At 34.3% G+C, this 18822-nt stretch overlaps 1 protein-coding gene across 25 annotated transcripts in view; it reads right to left on the minus strand.

Moving 5' to 3' along the window:
• The window catches only part of MEF2C (myocyte enhancer factor 2C), a 181623-nt gene that overhangs the window by 86965 nt on the left and 75836 nt on the right, over window positions 1-18822 (minus strand). For 12 of the 25 annotated variants that reach the window (XM_017508438.2, XM_017508395.2, XM_037731417.1 and 9 more), the window contains one exon: window positions 16483-16678. In XM_017508438.2, coding sequence (XP_017363927.1) covers window positions 16483-16536 — 54 coding nt within the window. In that variant the 5' untranslated portion in view covers window positions 16537-16678. Of the gene's footprint in view, window positions 1-16482; window positions 16679-18469; window positions 18491-18822 lie in introns of those variants that run through there. The other 13 variants (XM_017508302.2, XM_037731401.1, XM_037731425.1 and 10 more) reach the window with 2 other exon arrangements.

An 18822-nucleotide genomic window follows, 5' to 3' on the forward strand; every position in this document is an offset into this window, starting at 1 on the left:
TTTGAGACAAGGTCTCCTCATCACCCAGGCTGGAGTGTAGTAGCACTGCTATAGCTTATTGCAGCATCCGCTTCCCAGGCTCAAATGATCCTCTTGCCTCAGCCTCCTGAGTAGCTGGAACTACAGGCATGCACCAACATGTCTGGCTTTATCTCTCTGTTTTTAAAAAATTTTTAGTAGAAATCAGGTTTCCCTAATCTGCCCAGGCTGGTCTCAAACTTCTGAGCTCAAGAAAACCTCCCACTTTAAGCCTTTCAAAGTGCTAAGAATTACAGGCATGAGCCACCCTGCCTGGCCTCACTGAATAAAGTTGAGTTTGATTTTTCACATCTGTAAAACAGAGATTTATACCTAGTCTTAGGGCTGTGGTGAGATTGTATCCAATAATGTATGCACCGTATCGAGTATAATGCTTAGAGTAGGTACTCAATAAATATTACTTCCCACAACTTTCTTAGTTAACAGAAAAAGAACTAGCAAAATATGCTTGTCTTGGTGATTTGAAGAGTCTACCAATTATGGCTGAGGATGTTATTATGATTGATAGAAAGATAAAGCTGAGCTATCGAAAGATAAAGCTGAAGTGATCATCCTTTGGAAAATAAGGTATTTACTAGCCCATATCAGCTAGTCAATATTTTCGCAGTTACGTTACTAACATTTCAACTTGGATAATGCTTCTTTGTTGTAACTGTCAGTGTCTTACCTTCTGTTTCATCTTTATTGATTATCTTTCTAAAGTACTTATGATAAAACATACCTAGTGTTTTATTTTCATATCTGATTATATTACTTTAGAAATTTTTATTCTGTTTTATTCAGATGAGTCATAATTGATATTAAGGATGGGCTGAAAAGTGTCTTTTTGGAATGAATAAACAAACATAATCATTAATTACATAGAGCTGTACTAAATATCTTTTAATATTTCTTTTAGATGCAATTTTGATATGAAACTATACCTGCATATCGGTATTTTATTTAGTAAAATAGGCTACAGAACACATTCAATATAGAAGGCACTAATCCAGACTACTTTCATATCTCTAAAACCACTTTTAATCAGACTTCATGACCACAAACTGTATGTGGAATGTCTCAACACAATACGGTTTCTGTTGTACTCAAACCTCAGAATTCTGCACATTACAACACTCACGATCAAGTACGTTTCAGTACAGATATATCATTAAAGCCATTATTTGTGTTTACTTTCAGTACTCCTCAATTTTTGTGTAACCAAATAGACTGCTAGATAATGCATACTTATTTAATAATACCCGTCAAAGAAGTAAGTGAAGATAGCTTCTTTTGCAATTTAAAACTGCAAACTGAAATGATAACTGTATGAAAGCATGCAAGAAAGTATCTTCAAAATCTACTCTTAATTGCTCTAAATTTAATTCTGCATTGTGTTCATATTCTTTATAGCATACTCAAAATGTATTTTATAATGCTTTTTCTCATTGTTCATAGTTAGATAAAATTATTTTTGAGCATTAGGCTTTCTAAAGAGATCTGGGATATTACTCTTCATTTAAAATATGCCACTCAATGACAAAGATTTCAATTCTGAGCTTTTATACTTAAATAATGCATTGTGATGATTACATTTTTCTTAACTTGATAATAGTTTGTAATGGGGACAAGTCCATATTTCCTTTTAAATAGCATATTTGGAACCTTAGGTGAGGCAGAAAGAGGCTATTACAGTAGTTAGGCAAAGAATCGCTTTTTTCCAATGTTTACATCAGTCAACATGTTATTAAATTAAACAGGCTTAATATGTGATATAGCATAGAAAGCAGAGCTGCTCTGTAAGTTTTTTATTTTATTCTTTTTTTTCTTTATCTTTTTGAATCTTTAAATAGCCCCAAATGTGATGATGATATGTTGTTTTATAGTGGTCCTGAGTTTTAAATCCTAGCATAAGATACCATATATCTTATGTTGATAATGGCTCTAGAACCTAATAGGTATGAAGAAAAACAGAAAAAATTAGAATGGAGCACTCTCTGCATATCAAACATTATGCTAACAATATTTATTGAACATTCCCTACATCAGACATTTGTGCTAGGTACTGTGGCTTCCATTACATAAAATAATATCTCCCTTGTTCATATCACTTCCTTGTGGCTGGAGAAAAAAGTCATTTAATTCCATAATGCTTGAAAGGAGGGTTCTTTATTTGGAACAAAATGCATGACTTGGCCAATAGAGTTTATTTTCAGTCATGTCTAATAATCTGAATTCATATTTTATCTAGAGTTGGGTGAATTCAGTTTCTGTTTTCAGACCAACTTTTTCTCTAGACTGAGCTAGAAAAATAATAGTAGATGTTAATTCAGTCAAGATGAGTATGAACTGAAATCTACCTTACTGGTTGTTTCTAATCTTGTACCTGGTGAAAGCTGATTGTGGTATTACTCCCATCTCTCCCTTTCCACCTGGCCACTGGCATGCTCCCATCATGCTGCAAGGCTTAGTTTAAATGCCAACAACTGTCTTTGAGGCTTTCCTTGTTACATTCAGATAAAACTCATTCCTTTCTCATTGTAGTCCTCCAGCACTTTTTACAAATCTTTATTATCAGACTTACTCTACTATTACAAAGTTGGTTGCAGATGAGTTTTCCCTTCTGCCAGATTTGAATTCCCCAAAATCCTCCCTCAAGCCTCTCACAGACTCTGACCAGGGGCCATTCAATGAACCTTTGCTGAATGAGTGGAATGTGGAATGGAAATACTCTGTTTTGAAATCTGAATGTTTCAATGTAATTTTATGTTAGAGTAGATGCTTTTTTACTTGCCTTTTAAATAATTTAATCTCTCAAAAATAAGAGATTTGGGACACATACACGTTTATTTTACTACAAAGTTTACCTTATTAGTTACATAAATCTTAAGATAAAGTAATTCTACCATCTTGGAATTTATAATAAAGAAGGTAAATGATGTCTGGAGAGAAATATATATATATGTAAATATGCTGTAGACTTCAAGAAAGATATACTTCAAAAAGTTCAGAGAAAAGTTTTTTCTTTTTTATCCCTAGCCTGAATGACTCATGCAAGATGAAAAAGTCTGAAGACAAAAATTTAATTTTATAATCACAGGATACAGAGAGAATGGGGGTGATCCATGGGTTCAGGATGACTGAGTTTGTTCAGCAAAAATGTACTGAACTTTCTGATGAGTTCCGATTTTCAAAGAATAAGCATTCAGAAAAGTGATGAAATCCTTATGCACAATTTGAGACTGGGTGGTAGTAATTTCACTGCTTTAAATATGGCTGATGAACTATAATTAATTAGGCTGACTTAATTGACCAATGTTAAGTTTAATGGAAAGTCTCTAGTAAAGTGCCATGGAGTTCAGTACTCTTCCCTTCCCAGGCAACATTAATTTAGAAGGGGATATAGGAAGGCAGGCTTATTAGATCTGCATGCAACATAAATCTGGGTGCTTGAGCAAACTCAATAAGTGACAGCCTCTCTATCTATAACTCCTCTACAGTCTTCAGAAAGCTGGGTTACAATCAAGATGAATCAAATGCAGGTAATTTGAAAGTCCACATTCGCATTTTTAAAAAACAATGACAAAAGCTCAGGTTGGAGAAAATTATGGAATTTTGGGAAAGGATCTAAAGTTACAGTATTCTGTAGTGGTAATTACTTATCCTAGTGATCTTATTGTTTGTCAGAGCCATCTTTAGTAGTGTATTCAGTTCTGAGGGTTACATCTTAGAAGGCGCTGACAAAATTAGAACACCTATAGGATGGTAAACAGACTGATTATGTAGGGTTGGAGAACAATTTTGCATGAGCAACCATTGAGAGAATATGGAATGTATAACTCAGAAGAAAATAGAATTATATGTGAAATGCTAAACATTTTCTAAGGTTTGAGCATTATGCCTATGTGAAGAGGCACATGGTTATTGTATTTTGCTCTGTAGAGCAAAATTAGAAAGCATTGTTGAAAATCATTAAGAGGTTCAAAACAAGGGAAAATCTAGTGAAGAGAACTGCCTAAGAGAGGACCTAGTCTCACCAAGCAGGAAGCAGCTCATTTCTGAATATATTCAGCTGCATATCAAGGAGGGTCTAGAAGGGGTTCCTGAATTAAGCAGGAAGTTGAGCTAGAGAACTTTAAAATATTTATTCTAATTTTTAGATGTTCTTAATCTATGCTTAGGTATCATAGAGTTTTGAGTTAAGAGTGAATAGTAATACAGTTCAACAAGCACGCACCCTACAGAATGGCCTATGTTTTAATTACTCAATCCCACCAATACATTATCATTATTGCCTCTAATTTCCACATTTCAAGAAATAAAACAGCTTTTTGTAGCTAGAAGAGACGTAAGAGACTGTAAAGAATTTGAGGAGACCATATTAAATGATGTATTGAAAATGCAAAGAAAAATAATTATCCAGATTGATAACATAGAAAATTCATATTATTAAAGAAATTTTAAAGAAGCAGGATATATGCATCATAACTGGGCAGGGTAATATAGAAAGAAAAGCGTTAAGAATTGAAAATCAAGTCCTGGCTCTGCCTTTTACGAGCTGTGTGCCCTTGGGTAAATTGCTTAACTTACCGGAACCCCAGTTTCCTCACTTGGAAAATGGAGGTAATAATAGGCATCAAATAGAGTTTTATGAGAGGTCAAGTAAGGGAGATAATACAAGTGTAAATAACTTGTTGACTGTGAAACACTTTACAAGGCAAGTAGTATCTTCTCTGATGCATCAGGTTTAGTTGCTCCCCGTTATATACTGTAAAATGCTAGTCTCTTAGGACTTGTCAATTTGTGTTACCATTATTTACTTAGGTCTAGATTAGAGTGTCTCTCTCAGCTATGTCCTAGCTTTTCTTGAGTACCTGGGCCATCTTCTATTCATTCTTGTAACCTGACATCCAATAATAATACTTGGCTAAATAAATGTATATTGATACAATGAAAAGATCTATGGACAGAGGAATTATAGTGTTTTTTGTAATCCAAAATGAATAGCTGAAAATAAATGTCTATGGATGCTCAGACTATGTTAACAAGAAGTTTGTCGCTGAAAGAGGGAAATTTCACATACTTGTTTTACTTTTTTTGTCATTTTAACTTATAGTAGATACTTACATTTGGTAAAATTGAGCAGGAGAAAAACGGGACTGGGTCACATTTTATGCGTGGGTTTGTTGGTGCGAGTGAAGCATATCATATTTCTAACATTATTTTTTAGATAAGAGTGTTGCTTATTTGATGATTTTTTTCTAAGAAGTTCAAAGATTTTATAATAAATTATCTCCCTACATTCGACAGGATCTCTTTGAACATATTCTTTAGCACAGCTTATCATCCCAATTTTTCAGATGAATACTATAAACAAAGACATGAATGGCCTTATCCAAGGTCCCTAAACTTGTTCCTGGATGGACTAGAAAAAGAACCATCTTTCTGTCCGTTAGTCTGAAGTTTTCCTTCCCTCTTTTAGATAACTACGGATTTTAGGAGCTGAAGTTCAGCTCAATATAGACACAGCCAACTGTTTATTGGGCAGTGTGCAGGCACTGTCATTTGTAATGTTACATTAAGAACCATCAGAGATTCTGATGAGTGCAAGCACGTTAATGCATAACGTATTAATTAATTAACATAAGGACAGCTTTCTAGGTTAAAGTCAAAAAATAATACTAAGAACACTAAATTGAGAGCAAGTTGATTTCTAGGTTCTGACAGTAAATCAAAGCTACTTTTGTATAGACTCTGCAGCCAACTCTGCCCTCAGACGCTCCAGCCATTCCCACCACAGCCACTGAGAACCGCATGCATGAACTAGTGGGCAAAAACTAGTTCTATATTTATGGATGTTTATTTTAATTTCACAAAATAGGAAGAATTTTAGTTGGTAGTAAATACAGGTCTGCTTACAGCCAGAATAAAAAAGGTGGGCCTCTGATTCACACAGGCAATGTAAATAACAAGTTCTAAAAACAGAGAAGGAGTCCTGTATCATTTCCTACAGGGTAGGGAAATTAGTTTGACTACTGTGCAATGGAAAGGGCATTTCATAATCTTTCTCCACTCTACAGGCCTGCCCCCTCCCTTACCCTCCCAGGCCCGGCCCCATTCATGAAGTCACCTCGGAAGAACTTTCCTGTCATATTAACTGTAGTAGTTCTTGCACCTTACAGAAAAGAGTTCTGAAAGAAAAGGACTTTCAGAAACAGCAGCTACCCACATGTAAAATAATAATTGAGGCCCAACTCCAATTGACTTCAGATGCATACTAAGGGAAGCAACAAACATCTAATTTATGGGTCCAAAGCACTTCTTTCCACCAATCAGAATATTTTTAGCCTAATCTTAAAAGAATCTTAGGGTGCTCAATGAATGGCTAATGTTTTATTTTTTATTTTTGCCATTCTTTAACTCACAAATAGTAGTTTATTTGTTTTAGGATGTGTTTGGGACTCGTATACCCAGCTAATTCTATTCTCAAAGGTTTGAGGTTTTATCATTTTTCTTTCCCTCCAAATAGAGTCATGATAAATATAACCCTCATTCTGTGAAAATACTTCAGGTCGGCTCCTCCTCCTCATCCCCCCACCTACATAATCTCTCAGTTTCCTCCCAGATGAGGAAACAGAATGACTAATGAGTGACAGATGGACAGTTCACAGATAAAATACACTCTGTAATCCAGGAGCCACAGGTCTTCCTATGTGTTTAAAGGGTTAGGGCTGGAGTCAAGAGTCTGCAACGACAATCTTTAATTGGAAAAAAGGGAAATGCCCTCCTAAATGCTCTTTTTCCACCTCCCTTGTTCCTGACAGTAAGTAATGGCACAACTGTTCTAAAGTATTCCTCTTCAGTTTTATTTTGTTTAATTCAGTCTGTCATTAGAAAGGCTTGCAAGCTTTAGGCCTGATGATTACTCTCGGTGGGAGGAAGCAGTGCCACTGCAGACTTGTGTTCTAGACAAGCGCTCCTTTATACAATGACGGGGCCTGCCATGGTAAATGAAAGCCTCTTTAAAGAGCAGCGAGGGACTCTTTTAAGCAGACTGCTACCACGTGCTTGTAACCCTCCAGCATAACTTTCGAGGATGAGACAGCAGTGTGTTCTGCTGCAAAGGGGACTATTGTCCTCATTAGCCTCAAGCAAATTGAGCCTCCTTTTGCTGAAATATGGTGGTATTTCCAAAGGATTGTCAAGCAATAGTTTCTAAAATTCTGAACAAGATAAAAGGATTAAAATAAGGGGCTTGGAGTGTGGAATTTAGTACTCTATCAACCCCTCACCCTAAATCAACATCCCAAATCCCCAAATAAAACTCTAACTCTTATGCATTGCACAGTATTTGGAGGAAAAATAATAAATCACAATTAGATCAAAATTCAATAACTGAATGCACATTAATGAAATGAGCACTTATTAACAAACTCACAAGAGTTTGAGTTTTAAAATTTGTGACGGTTGAATTCTGATACATTTGTCTACATGACGAAAAGAAAAAAGGATGACTGAAAATGATTAACTTGATCAAGATTTACGAGATTTTACTGTGGCCCATTTTAAAGCCTAGAAATAATTTGCCTTTTGAAAAGAGAAGACGAACACAGCGTGCTTCACATTTTTTATATGTGCTGCTCAGGTCTGCCTGGTTCGTTGAAGGGCTGATTTACATTCTAAATCCAATCTGTATATGCAGTCATAAAATAAAGACTTCTGTTTCTTCCTATCTCATCTACATAAGAGATATAATTTGAATCTGAGAAGAATTAAATAAACCAGATTAATATTTTGGGGGCATAAACATGTTTACTAGTTCAACAAAGCCAAATGTACCTAAGGGAAAGGTCAAAGGATACTTCATTCCCTGCTGAGCAAATGCTCAGGAAGCACATTTGTCTACATTTTCCTGTCATAACAGGAAGAGTGTAACTTCTTCCTTTCCACAATAGCTTAGGTTTTACCTCCTAACTCCAATATTTTCTCCCCTAGGGCCTTCCAAATCAATCCTTGCAAGACAGAAGGCTGTCTCTGTTACAGTTTCCAAACAGTTACATTTGTTGAAATGTTATTTAAATGTTAGTGATTTCTTCAGCTAAACTGTTCCAATTTAAAATTAAAAGTCAAATTTCCAAACATTTAGACTGGTTCTCTAATTCTTATTAATGGTCCAACATATTTCAAAGGAAACACAAATACATATTACATATTATGAAATTTTAACTTATTTGCTTAATGATGTCATTTATTTATTTATTTTTTAAATTTTTGCCAAAGCCATTATTCTCAGAAAGAATAAGTTTCCTAACCGCCTTCAACAAGAATACATTGGGATGTAAACAGTAAAAATACTTTTAACGTAATAATTTTTGAAGTAGTTTCATTTTGAACTAAAATGTTAAAGAAGTTCAGACTGCAGAGGACATGGCTTTTGAAACAATTAGCATCATGACTTCTAATCTACAGTTTGGAAGAAACTTCTTGGTTTATGTAGTCTATTTATAATGTTAATATTTTTAGTGTTGGTTTCTCAGTAATACAATGTCACACAGTTTGTTGCATTTGCAAAGCTAAAGGTGACTTGTAGCAGACAGAGTGGTGTGAGCATGCATTCACAGGGATGAAAGGGGCCATTCAGTGTCAACTTTCTACACAAAACGAGATACAATAAATAAAAGCATTAAATTTTTTTAAAAAATAACAGTTTTAAATAGAAATTATACGAGATACACAAATTAGAACGGGAAATAATAAAAACCCTTGAGGCCTTCAAGTTCAAAGAAGAGTGACAGAATTCTAGAAGAGACAATTATTCTTTTCCTTGTAAAAATTTTGGCCTCTCTCAGATTTCCTACCAAAGGAAAGTGAATGAATGACTTTGACGGCAGTGGGAGCATTATCTTTCAGGCAGTGAAGGAGTAGACCTAGCTGACATAAATATAAAATATCACACACCAAATGGCATAAATAGTAAATGTGTGGCACACTATTGCTGTGATCCCACTACATGGAGGGGAGACTGTCTGTGAATTATTTTCAAATTACCAAGGCATAAAATGGAAATGAATGGCCTGAGGTCACAGCTGTTAAACATACATCTGAGCATTCTGCCTACTGCTTTTTTTTTTTTTTCTTTTTTTGGAAACTCTGAGAAGTACTATTTAGGTCATTTTCCCTTCTGGTTTTCTTTTTCAACCTCTTCAATCACCAGCAATTCCAAATCTTTGAATAAAAGCTTTTCCCTTGGTAATTTTAAGATTAATAAAAGAATAATTTAACTTATATGCACGAAGAGCTTTTAAGAAGGCATCCCCAACATGCAGCAATATACCCTGTAATTCAATTCTGATGGGTACGATGTCCTAAAATAGTACTATGATACACCCTAATTTTACTTATCTGAAATAGGTTTAGTATAATTTTTAATACAAGTGTTGGGGAGGCAGGCAGCTGTTAAGAAATGAAACTAAGAGAAAACAATCATCAGTATCATCACTATTATGAGATATTTGCAGGCTTATTTTGGAATTAAAAACAGGAAAATCACTAATTTTTCACTGATTGAGCCTTTTATTCACTATATCTGAAAGAGATTCCAGATACTTATTGATTAGTACAATTCTTCTATAGTAACAAAAGAAAAATTAGCAAGTCTGGAAAATCTGTGTGTGGACGTGGCAAAAAAGTGCATTCAACAGTGGTGCCTGTGTCTTTCCTCTGTTCTCCAACTTATGGTTTGGAACTCACTGAAAAATTATTTTTTGAAGCAATTAATTTGTATTTCTCAATTATCCAGTTACTCAATTTAAAGAGTGATTGTATCTCTCTTTCAACAAATTTCTATTAGGTTATAAGAATAACTCCCAAATTTAGAACTGCAACTTGGTGAAAACTAGGGAAGAGTAAGGAATAACATTTTTATTTTTTCAAGAGTCACTTGAGGGGATCTATACATCTCTTTTTATTTTTTAGTTTAGTGTCCAACAGACCAGATTTAGTTTAAAAACACGTCAGTATGTGGAAACTGTCAGAAACTGCATCTACACTGAACACATTTTTTCCTGCTATTTTTCCTAGTTTATTTTATGTAATTTATAATTCATATAAAGAGACTGAGATAGGGACATGAGAAGACGAAAAGTTAGAAAATGTAACAGCTATGAACTCCGAATTCTTTTAGTCATAAGGGGATTCTCCTGTTCTATTAACAGGAGAATGTTGCTAATTGTCTTTAATTTGTGCTCCAGTTATTGCACTGATAATTACATGAAGTTTTGTTTGCTGGCAAAAACTATTAGTGTGCCAGATCTGATGAAAGAAAAGAAAACTTAAGGCATTTAAATATATTTCTCCCTTAACTTTACTATTTTAAGCCCTAACTGTGTTTTTTGACAAATATTTAAATACCTTTTTATAACAAGTTGCACAAAAAAATTTGGGTTTACCTCTCCTATCCTTTAAAAGTAGGAAAGCTGAAATTTTCAAATACAAACATATAAGTAAATAGGTTTAGGCTAAGCATGCCTAATTTTTATATATCTCTCTTCTTAATATAACATATATAACAGATTTCTAAATATATTATTTGTAAAAAAAGTCATATAAGGACAAGACTCATTAAAAAACTGTTAAAGAATACAAAATGACAGCTAGATAAGAGGAATACATTCGAGTGTTCTATATCACCAAAGGGGGGCTATAGTTAATATATCTTACAGTCTGGAATAGCTAGAAGAAGGATATTAGATGTTTTCAACACAAAGAAATAATAAATGTTTGAATGATGGATATGCTAACTACCCTGAATTGATCACTGTACATTATATGCATTAAAACATCACTGTGCACTCTATGAAAATGTACAATAATTATTTCTCAATTTAAAAAAATTCAAAGAAAGAAATGAAACAAACAAAAAAAAACCCCAAAATCATCTGTGCAAGGATGAACTCACAGCAGCCTCACCTGTACTTTCATGGGCAGTCAAACATTTCATCCATTTCTTTTTCCCCAGAGAAAAGAAGCATTCAGAAGAAACCAGTTTGTTGTTGAATTTTTTAAACCTTTGCATATATATGCTATTGTAAAATACATTGAAAGTGTTAAATTTTAAAAAAAATTATTTCAGGAGCATGATTAAAAATTGGTACCATGCGAAAGAGGGTAAGATTATGATTGCGTAACTGATGGAGGCATTTGAAGGGTAAAAAGAAAAAATGCCGACTGAAACTGTAGTGTTAACATAAGCTGGAAGCTGGTAGTGATAAAAATGGTGAAAAGTAGTTAAAAATAATTTGGTCAGTAACATGTACTTGAAAATAGGTCCCACAAGTGTAAAATTTAGGAAACGACTTCTCCCCATCCTTGTCATAAATCCTTCTCTGCAAATGTCCTATGTGATCTTTCCTTCCTGTCCACAAACTATCCTCTCTGCATCAGCCCACTCCTGCTCTGATATCATTCTCTAGCCTCTTGTTAGCTTCTGAAGGCTCCTTTGTGCTCCTGCTCTACCTGTTCCACTTTTCTCTATGTCCTCAATACCCTTTTTAGGTAAAACCCTCATGAAATGAAGGTTTATGTAGCATTCCTTATTATGCTACACAGCACAAGAGTTGTTTTGATAGAAATCACATTAACTATAATAGCTAAGGGTTCAAAGAACTTGAGTCTTAATAGGAATAGCTAATAGGTAAATTTATTGAACACTTATTATGTGGTGGGTGCTTTACATTTATTGCCTGATTCAATTATCTCAGTGATGTAATGAGAAAGGTACTAATTTTCTGTAATCCTCACTCTACTGATGAGGGAACTGTTGAAGCTCACAGGGGCTAAGTAACTTGCTAGAGAGTCAAACAGCTAGTAAGTGGCAGAACTGGGACCAGAACTAAGCTTGTGTGTCTCTAAAAACTGTGCCTCTTAGCCATTTGATTATACTGGATGTAACATAATGTAATTGGGGAAAGCAATGACATAAAACTAAGCTCTTAGCTATTTTATTACATTAGATGCATCACGACATAATTTTAAAGAGCATGATTTGTTTTGTGTTGAATAGAGAGATTTGGGCTCAGATCTTGGTCACTTCCAGTTTTAACCGTACAATCTTGAGCCAGTTATTTAGAACTTAACAGGACCTTCAAAACTTTGCATGATCTGGGTCCTGTCTAGCATCCAATCTTTTCTCTCATTTCTCTACAGTTATACACCAGGCTCAAGTCCCACTGGCGCTTCCTTTGGCTCCTCAGTCAAGCTCTTTCCTCTCTTAAGGAGCTTTGCAAATAATGCTTCTGGGAATACTGTCACCTGCCTAATTCTGACTCATCTTTTAGCACTTTCTCAGGCCTTTCTCCAACCTTGATGTAAATAAAGTACCTCCTATTATTCTTTCATAGCCCATGCAAGTGAAGTGTTCGTTATATATTTTCATATTTCATGTCTGTTTCATTTGATCAGGGGTCCATAAACTGTAGCCTGCAAGCGAAATCCAAACGCCCTGTTTTTGTCAGTAAAGCTTTATTGGAGCACAGCCACACAGGTTCATTTACATATTGCATATGGCTTTTAGACTCCTAGGGCAGAGCTGAGTGACTGAGACAGAAACTGTATGGCTCACAAGGCTAAAAATATTTGCTCTGCGGTCCTTTACAGAAAAGTTTGCTGACCTCCCCCCCAACGCCCCCCTGCCCCGCAAAGCAGAGGATAAGCTAGATGAGATTCTTGTTCACCGCTGCATACTTAGTGTTAGGTATACTGCAGTCTAGTAATATTTGTTGATTTCACAAATAAATGAATTATTCAGCCATAAAATGGGACTTATTAATAAAAATCAGAATTTATCTATATAGTTCTTGGCATATAATCGGTAACTACTTTTATTAAATTGTCTGAAAATTTCTGTAAGATAAATGAACAATTCATAATGTTATTTTTACATACTTGCTTAAGAAATCCATGTTGTTTAAGCACATAACTAAGAAAGAAGTTTTTGTAAGCTTGGAAATGTCAAAAAAAATTTTAAACAAAAAATGGCTGTCAATTTTTATTCTCACCTAAACTATTTTATGTATTGAAATTTCTGAATTTTAGCTGTTCCCTACTTCCATCATGAAAGACAGCTAAAGTAAAGGTAAAATTCAATTTAAATAGCGTTCTGTTCACAACAGTTTTATTCCTTAGTGATATACAGCTTATCACATCAGTGCTGTAATATTTCATTTCACACTTGAATTCAGTATTTCTTTTTCTGGCAAAAACATACCTTGTCCTGTATATAGCCAAATAGACAAGTGCAGCAGCAGAGCAGTTTTGGACAACTTTTAAGAAAAGATGACAGTGAGCCATTGTGTGAAGTTCTACTAGAGAGTCTACGGTGGGGCAGCTTCAAAGAGGGCACAACAGCTAACATTTTTCTTTGGAACATGTGAACTTGTAGTTGAAACAAAGCCCAGGTTATAGGTGCCTCTACACAGTATGGTATGCTATTTCACATTTGCTGGTTTTGTTTATCAGAAGTGACTTATATATTTTAGGCTCTTTCCCAAATGACTCTTACAACCTCTCTCATAGTAGGTGAGAGGTGCACAAGACAAGCATTTATATGTAAGATGTTTAAAATTATTAATAGTCATCTAAAATAATCCCTCAAATATATATTCAAACATGGCAGATTTCAGTTTTACTAATTCTGTTTAAAAGTATTGAACTTGCAGGCCTACGTTATCTAACGACTGGAGAAAAGAATAAATATATCCTAAATACTAAAAAAAAAAATCAAGAAATCTATCTTCAGAATTCAAAAAAAAAAAAAAAAAGATAAGTCAAACTAAGCTGAATTTAAATAATTTTTCTTCTTCTAAAGTTATTATGACTTCTAACATGAATGAAAGTAACAGAAATTGTAGCTGCAACTACATTTAAACAAAGAAAAGATGTTCAATTATTAGCTCAAAAGTATGATGTTAAAATTCTTTTTTTTGTTGTTTTTTCCTTTTTTGTTGTTTTTTGAGACAGAGTCTCACTCTGATGCCCAGGTTGGACTGCAGTGACATGATCACGGCTCACTTCAGTTTGACATTTGGGCTCCAGTGATCCCCAAGTAGTTGGGAACACAGGTGTGTGCCACACCACATTCAATTAATTTTTTTAACTTTTTTTTTTTTAATAAGAGACCACATCTCCCTATGTTGCCCAGGCTGGTCTTGAACTCCTAGGCTCAAGTGATCCGCCTCCCAAAGCACTGGGATTACAGGCATGAACCACCACTTCCGGCTTTAAAATTCTTGTATCCCTAGAAATTCTGTCATTGGCTACATCATGGGTGAAACTAACTGGAGGACATTACGTTACGTTAAATAAGCCAAGCACAGAAGGACACATTTTGCATGTTCTCACTCATGTGTGGGAGCTAAACATTTTTTTTAAAATTGAACTCAGAGACAGAGAGTAGACTGATGGTTACTATAGGCTGAAAAGGGTAGCTTGGCATGGAGAGAGGAGGGGATAAAGTGGGAATGCTTAATGGGTACAAAAATAGATAAAATGAATAAGATCTAGTATTTCATAGCACATAGGGTGACTACAGTTAACATGAATTTATCATATATTTAAAAATAATTAAAAGAGTAGAATTGGAATGTTCCCAATACAAAGAAATGATAAATGCTTGAGGTAAGTATAACTCAATTACCCTGATTTTGATCATTTCTCATTGTTTACCTGTATCAAAACATCACGTGTCCCGTATGATATACAACTAGTATGTACCCATAATAATTAAAAATAGAAATTAAAAAAGTCTTGTATCCCTGTGTTTTGTTTTTCTTTATAAAGCATAATAAAAGCTTATGAATTCAACCTGCAAAAATTTTCTTCTCACTTTGCAAGCAAAAGAAGATCCAATAAATCTCATAAACCTAAAAATTATCTGGTATTGGTAATAAAGTGTAAATGCTAATTCATATGTTTTTGACTCTACTCAAAATAAGTTCTGGTCCAATTAACAAGGTCCAACCAGTGTTACATGATGTTCAATATTTCAGTCTTAATTTCAGTTTCAGGCTATTGGCCAATTTAAAATTAGCGGTTTTCTATTGACACAACTGTTGCTTTTGGGCTTGGTCCACAGCAAGAAACAAGGTGCATGAAAACACTAAAGGAGTCCACCATAAATCTTAGCATTATTCACCCTTTAGTTCAACATGCAGCCAAAAATAGTTCAAGTCATGTGTACCTTAAAACAGATAATAATTTAGAGAAGTATAAACTTGAAAACCTGAAAGTTTCTCTACTTTTTAATGGCCTACTGACTTTGACGGTATAAATAATAATTTCTATTCATTATAATTTACACATGAAGCAACATTGCATTTTAAAAAAATGAATCAATCAGTTCTAGTCCTATTTATAAGTCCAAGAAGACCAAAAGGGACAACAGAGGACATGAGTGTGTATATTTGTGGGGAAATTATAGTCTGGTGGCTGTCCCCAAGGATGTTATGTAGCCTTCTTCAGTGTAACTGGGCAGTAGGCAAAACACTCTTCTCTTCCACGCTCCAAAAACAGCTTCTCTGCAGCTTCCATGATCCATATGAGGTGGGTGGGACCCAGCAGTATTATAATTTCTCCCAGGACCATTATTTGATATTTAACGTTAGACAAACTACCCAGCTGTCCTTACATAGCCTAACTAAACCCACTCTCTCCAAGTGTGAAGGAAAAGAGAGTCAAATTGCAGGCATTCGTGATACCCAAGTCTTTAATGCTGAATTGAGCATTTGAATGTGTAAAGTCTTCACAACAGATTAATTGTATCACACAGACATTATCATTGACATTCCAGAAAAAAATTATATCACCATCTGCCTTTATGTTTATCAAATTCAGATTTAAAATGATATGAATTAACTGAGAGTTCTTGCCTATATGTTTTAAGTTATTAATATCTTGTGTGGGTGTTTTCTTTGTTGTTGTTGTCAGCACAATGTTAAAATGTTTTGGATGTATTTCAAAATCTCATATACTATGAATAAAAGGAGAGCCATTTTTATAGAGGATATTTCCCCTATATATTATAAACCTTTAAATGAATGACCACAAAAGGTCTAGTTCCCATGAATATAAGAATATATTTGTTTGATGATGCGTGCAATGTAGCAATGTTATGCTGATTAACTCTTAATTATCAAGCTATTCATGTCACATAAGTACAGTTCCCATTTAAAATTCATATTGAAGTGAAAAGTGAAGAATCACAAATGTGTAAACTGTATTTCTGACAGATAAAGTGATTTTTTTCTCCTTTATACATAAGAGACTATCAGCACTTTAACTGGCCACATTTCATTAACTGAAACTTCTCTTAATAGATGCTTACAGATTCAAAATATTTTCAGTACGCTTAACATATGTATAGATAATATAATTAATAAATAATGATATCAAAAAGTTTACTCCACTCACCTGTCTGTTACGTTCATCCATAATCCTCGTAATCTGAATCTTTTTTCTCCCCATAGTCCCCGTTTTTCTTCTCTCTCTCGTTCCTGAAATTATGTATTTTTTCCTTCCTTTTCTTTCTCTTTCCTGTTTCCTCCAAACAAATCTCCTTCTTCAGCACTTGCACAGCTCAGTTCCCAAATTCCTGCATTCGTTCCTGCTGAACAAAAAAGAAAAATTAAATACCACTCTAACAGCAAGTCAGTTTCATAAGAAATATCATATTCTAATTTTATCAGGGAAGTAAACTATATGCAGCTAAAGCAATAAAATGAATTAAAATAACTATTTGTTAAAAGTATATGGTATATCAAAGACAGGAGCATATCAAGTAGGAATGGTTTATTTTTTAACAATTAAAATAATCTCATAAGTAATTTAACAAGTTGTTTAAGTGATGCAAACTGTGCTTTTTTAAAGACTAACACTTGAAATGTATTTTTTTGTAAAAAGTTTCCTAATCTTTTTAATGAAATTAGGTGACAGTTTCACCCTTCTGTTATGAAAAATTACCTAAATCAGAGAGTTAATGAACCTTTATGTACCTGTGTATGCTAAGTAGGGCAGCTAATTCATTTCTGAAGGGAAAACAATCTCCTGTTTTGACAGCAGAGGTGATAACGTCCCTCGTTATGCAAATAGGATGGACGATTATGAAAGTGTTATTTGATATATGTAAATGTCAACTAATTTAAATCTAAATCCTTTAATCTTACTTCAAAAAAATTACTGCTTTGAGAACACTGTAAAAATAATATGGAATATTTAATCTTACAAGTACCTATCAGCAGTGAGATCTTTTCTTTTTGAAAGCCCCTAAATTATATCTTAGATAACAAGGATCAAAAGAGATAAGCACTGATAGAAAAGAAAAGGTGCAAAATTGAGATGATTCTCCCATTTATAACCATATTTTTATAACAAGACATCAGTCCTCTAAATTTAAATATTTAGAAACAGACATATCACATGTCTTCCTGGAGTAAGATATAAAACTGAAGAAGCTTCATATTACATACTGAAGATCTCTGGGTCATGAATTAAAATTAGAGAAATGATCATCAATAATATAAGCCCAAGAAACCCAGAATATTAAAAGTATATACTTCACTTTGTTTTAAATTACCTCTGAAAATGTTTGAACATAATGCAAATGAATTGCTCTGAAACGTGAAAGTTAACAAGAAAGCATTCCACAATGGTTTCTTCATTTGTAAGCAACAGCTCCAATTATTCTATTTTGTTTTAGGCCAATGAATGCAACGACTTTACACATTGCTCACAATTTCCCTGTTTATTTTAGCTGGTGTCTGACAACGGACCTGATAAATTCCCGCGTGTATTATGTAATGCTAAGCCAATGTCCTGGCTATTTAATAGATTATTTGGCTCCAATTCAAAGTTCTTAGAACAGGAAGGCTGTTACATATTTGGTCTGACCATCAGCTGTCTTTTGATTTCTTTAATTTAATTTCTAAATTCTTTATCACCTTGGGTAATTTTGTTTTAAGTTTTTGGTGATTATTTAATTGCAGAAGCTATTATGACATAATCAGTTCTGGTGGATTAAGCGCTGCTTAAATACTAACTAAGACTATCCATTCTCTTTTGCCCCACGCCTCTCTACTAAACTGTAGTTCAGTTCTGCCTCTCAGAATATGTACGTTGAGTAACATTATGACCACACAGTGCTCACCAAAAACTTGCTCCAGCTGTAATTTTAAATGTTGGAGGTGGTTCAAAATTTTAAAGAGTTATAGAAACAACACACATTTGACAAATATACATAAAAAATAGTTATGGCATATTGAAATCACATTGAAATATGAAAAACCCACAAAACATAACTGCATCATATATTTGATGTTGCTAGACGCTGTCCACCTATTTTTAGAAAAAGTCTTAAATGTCACTCAATGGGGCAACTTTCCTGTGTTTCCTATGGTCTTACCTTAGAAGCAAGCAGCATGTTAAAATGATATTTCCCATGCATGTGTAAGACACCAGAGATACAAACAAGGTTTCTCTGTCACAGAAAGCCAATCCATGTATGCACAGCAAATGCATATAGGACAATTTCCTTTCCTTTCATCTAGCTGAGGCCTGTGGCACTATCGGCTTACAGGACTATGCCTGCCTAAGCGCTTATTCACTTCAAGGTGGAAGGTCAGGGTGAACAGATTAGAGTGTGGTGATAAGGCAGGACAGACAAGAACATCTCCAGATACTGATTTCAAAATACAAATAACCAAACAAGCAGCAAAACATCCTTGGAGAAAAGTCTCAGAAAGACAGAATTCCTGA

The sequence above is a fragment of the Cebus imitator genome, unplaced genomic scaffold (assembly GCF_001604975.1).
Source record: "Cebus imitator isolate Cc_AM_T3 unplaced genomic scaffold, Cebus_imitator-1.0 Scaffold16, whole genome shotgun sequence".
NCBI lineage: Eukaryota > Metazoa > Chordata > Mammalia > Primates > Cebidae > Cebus > Cebus imitator.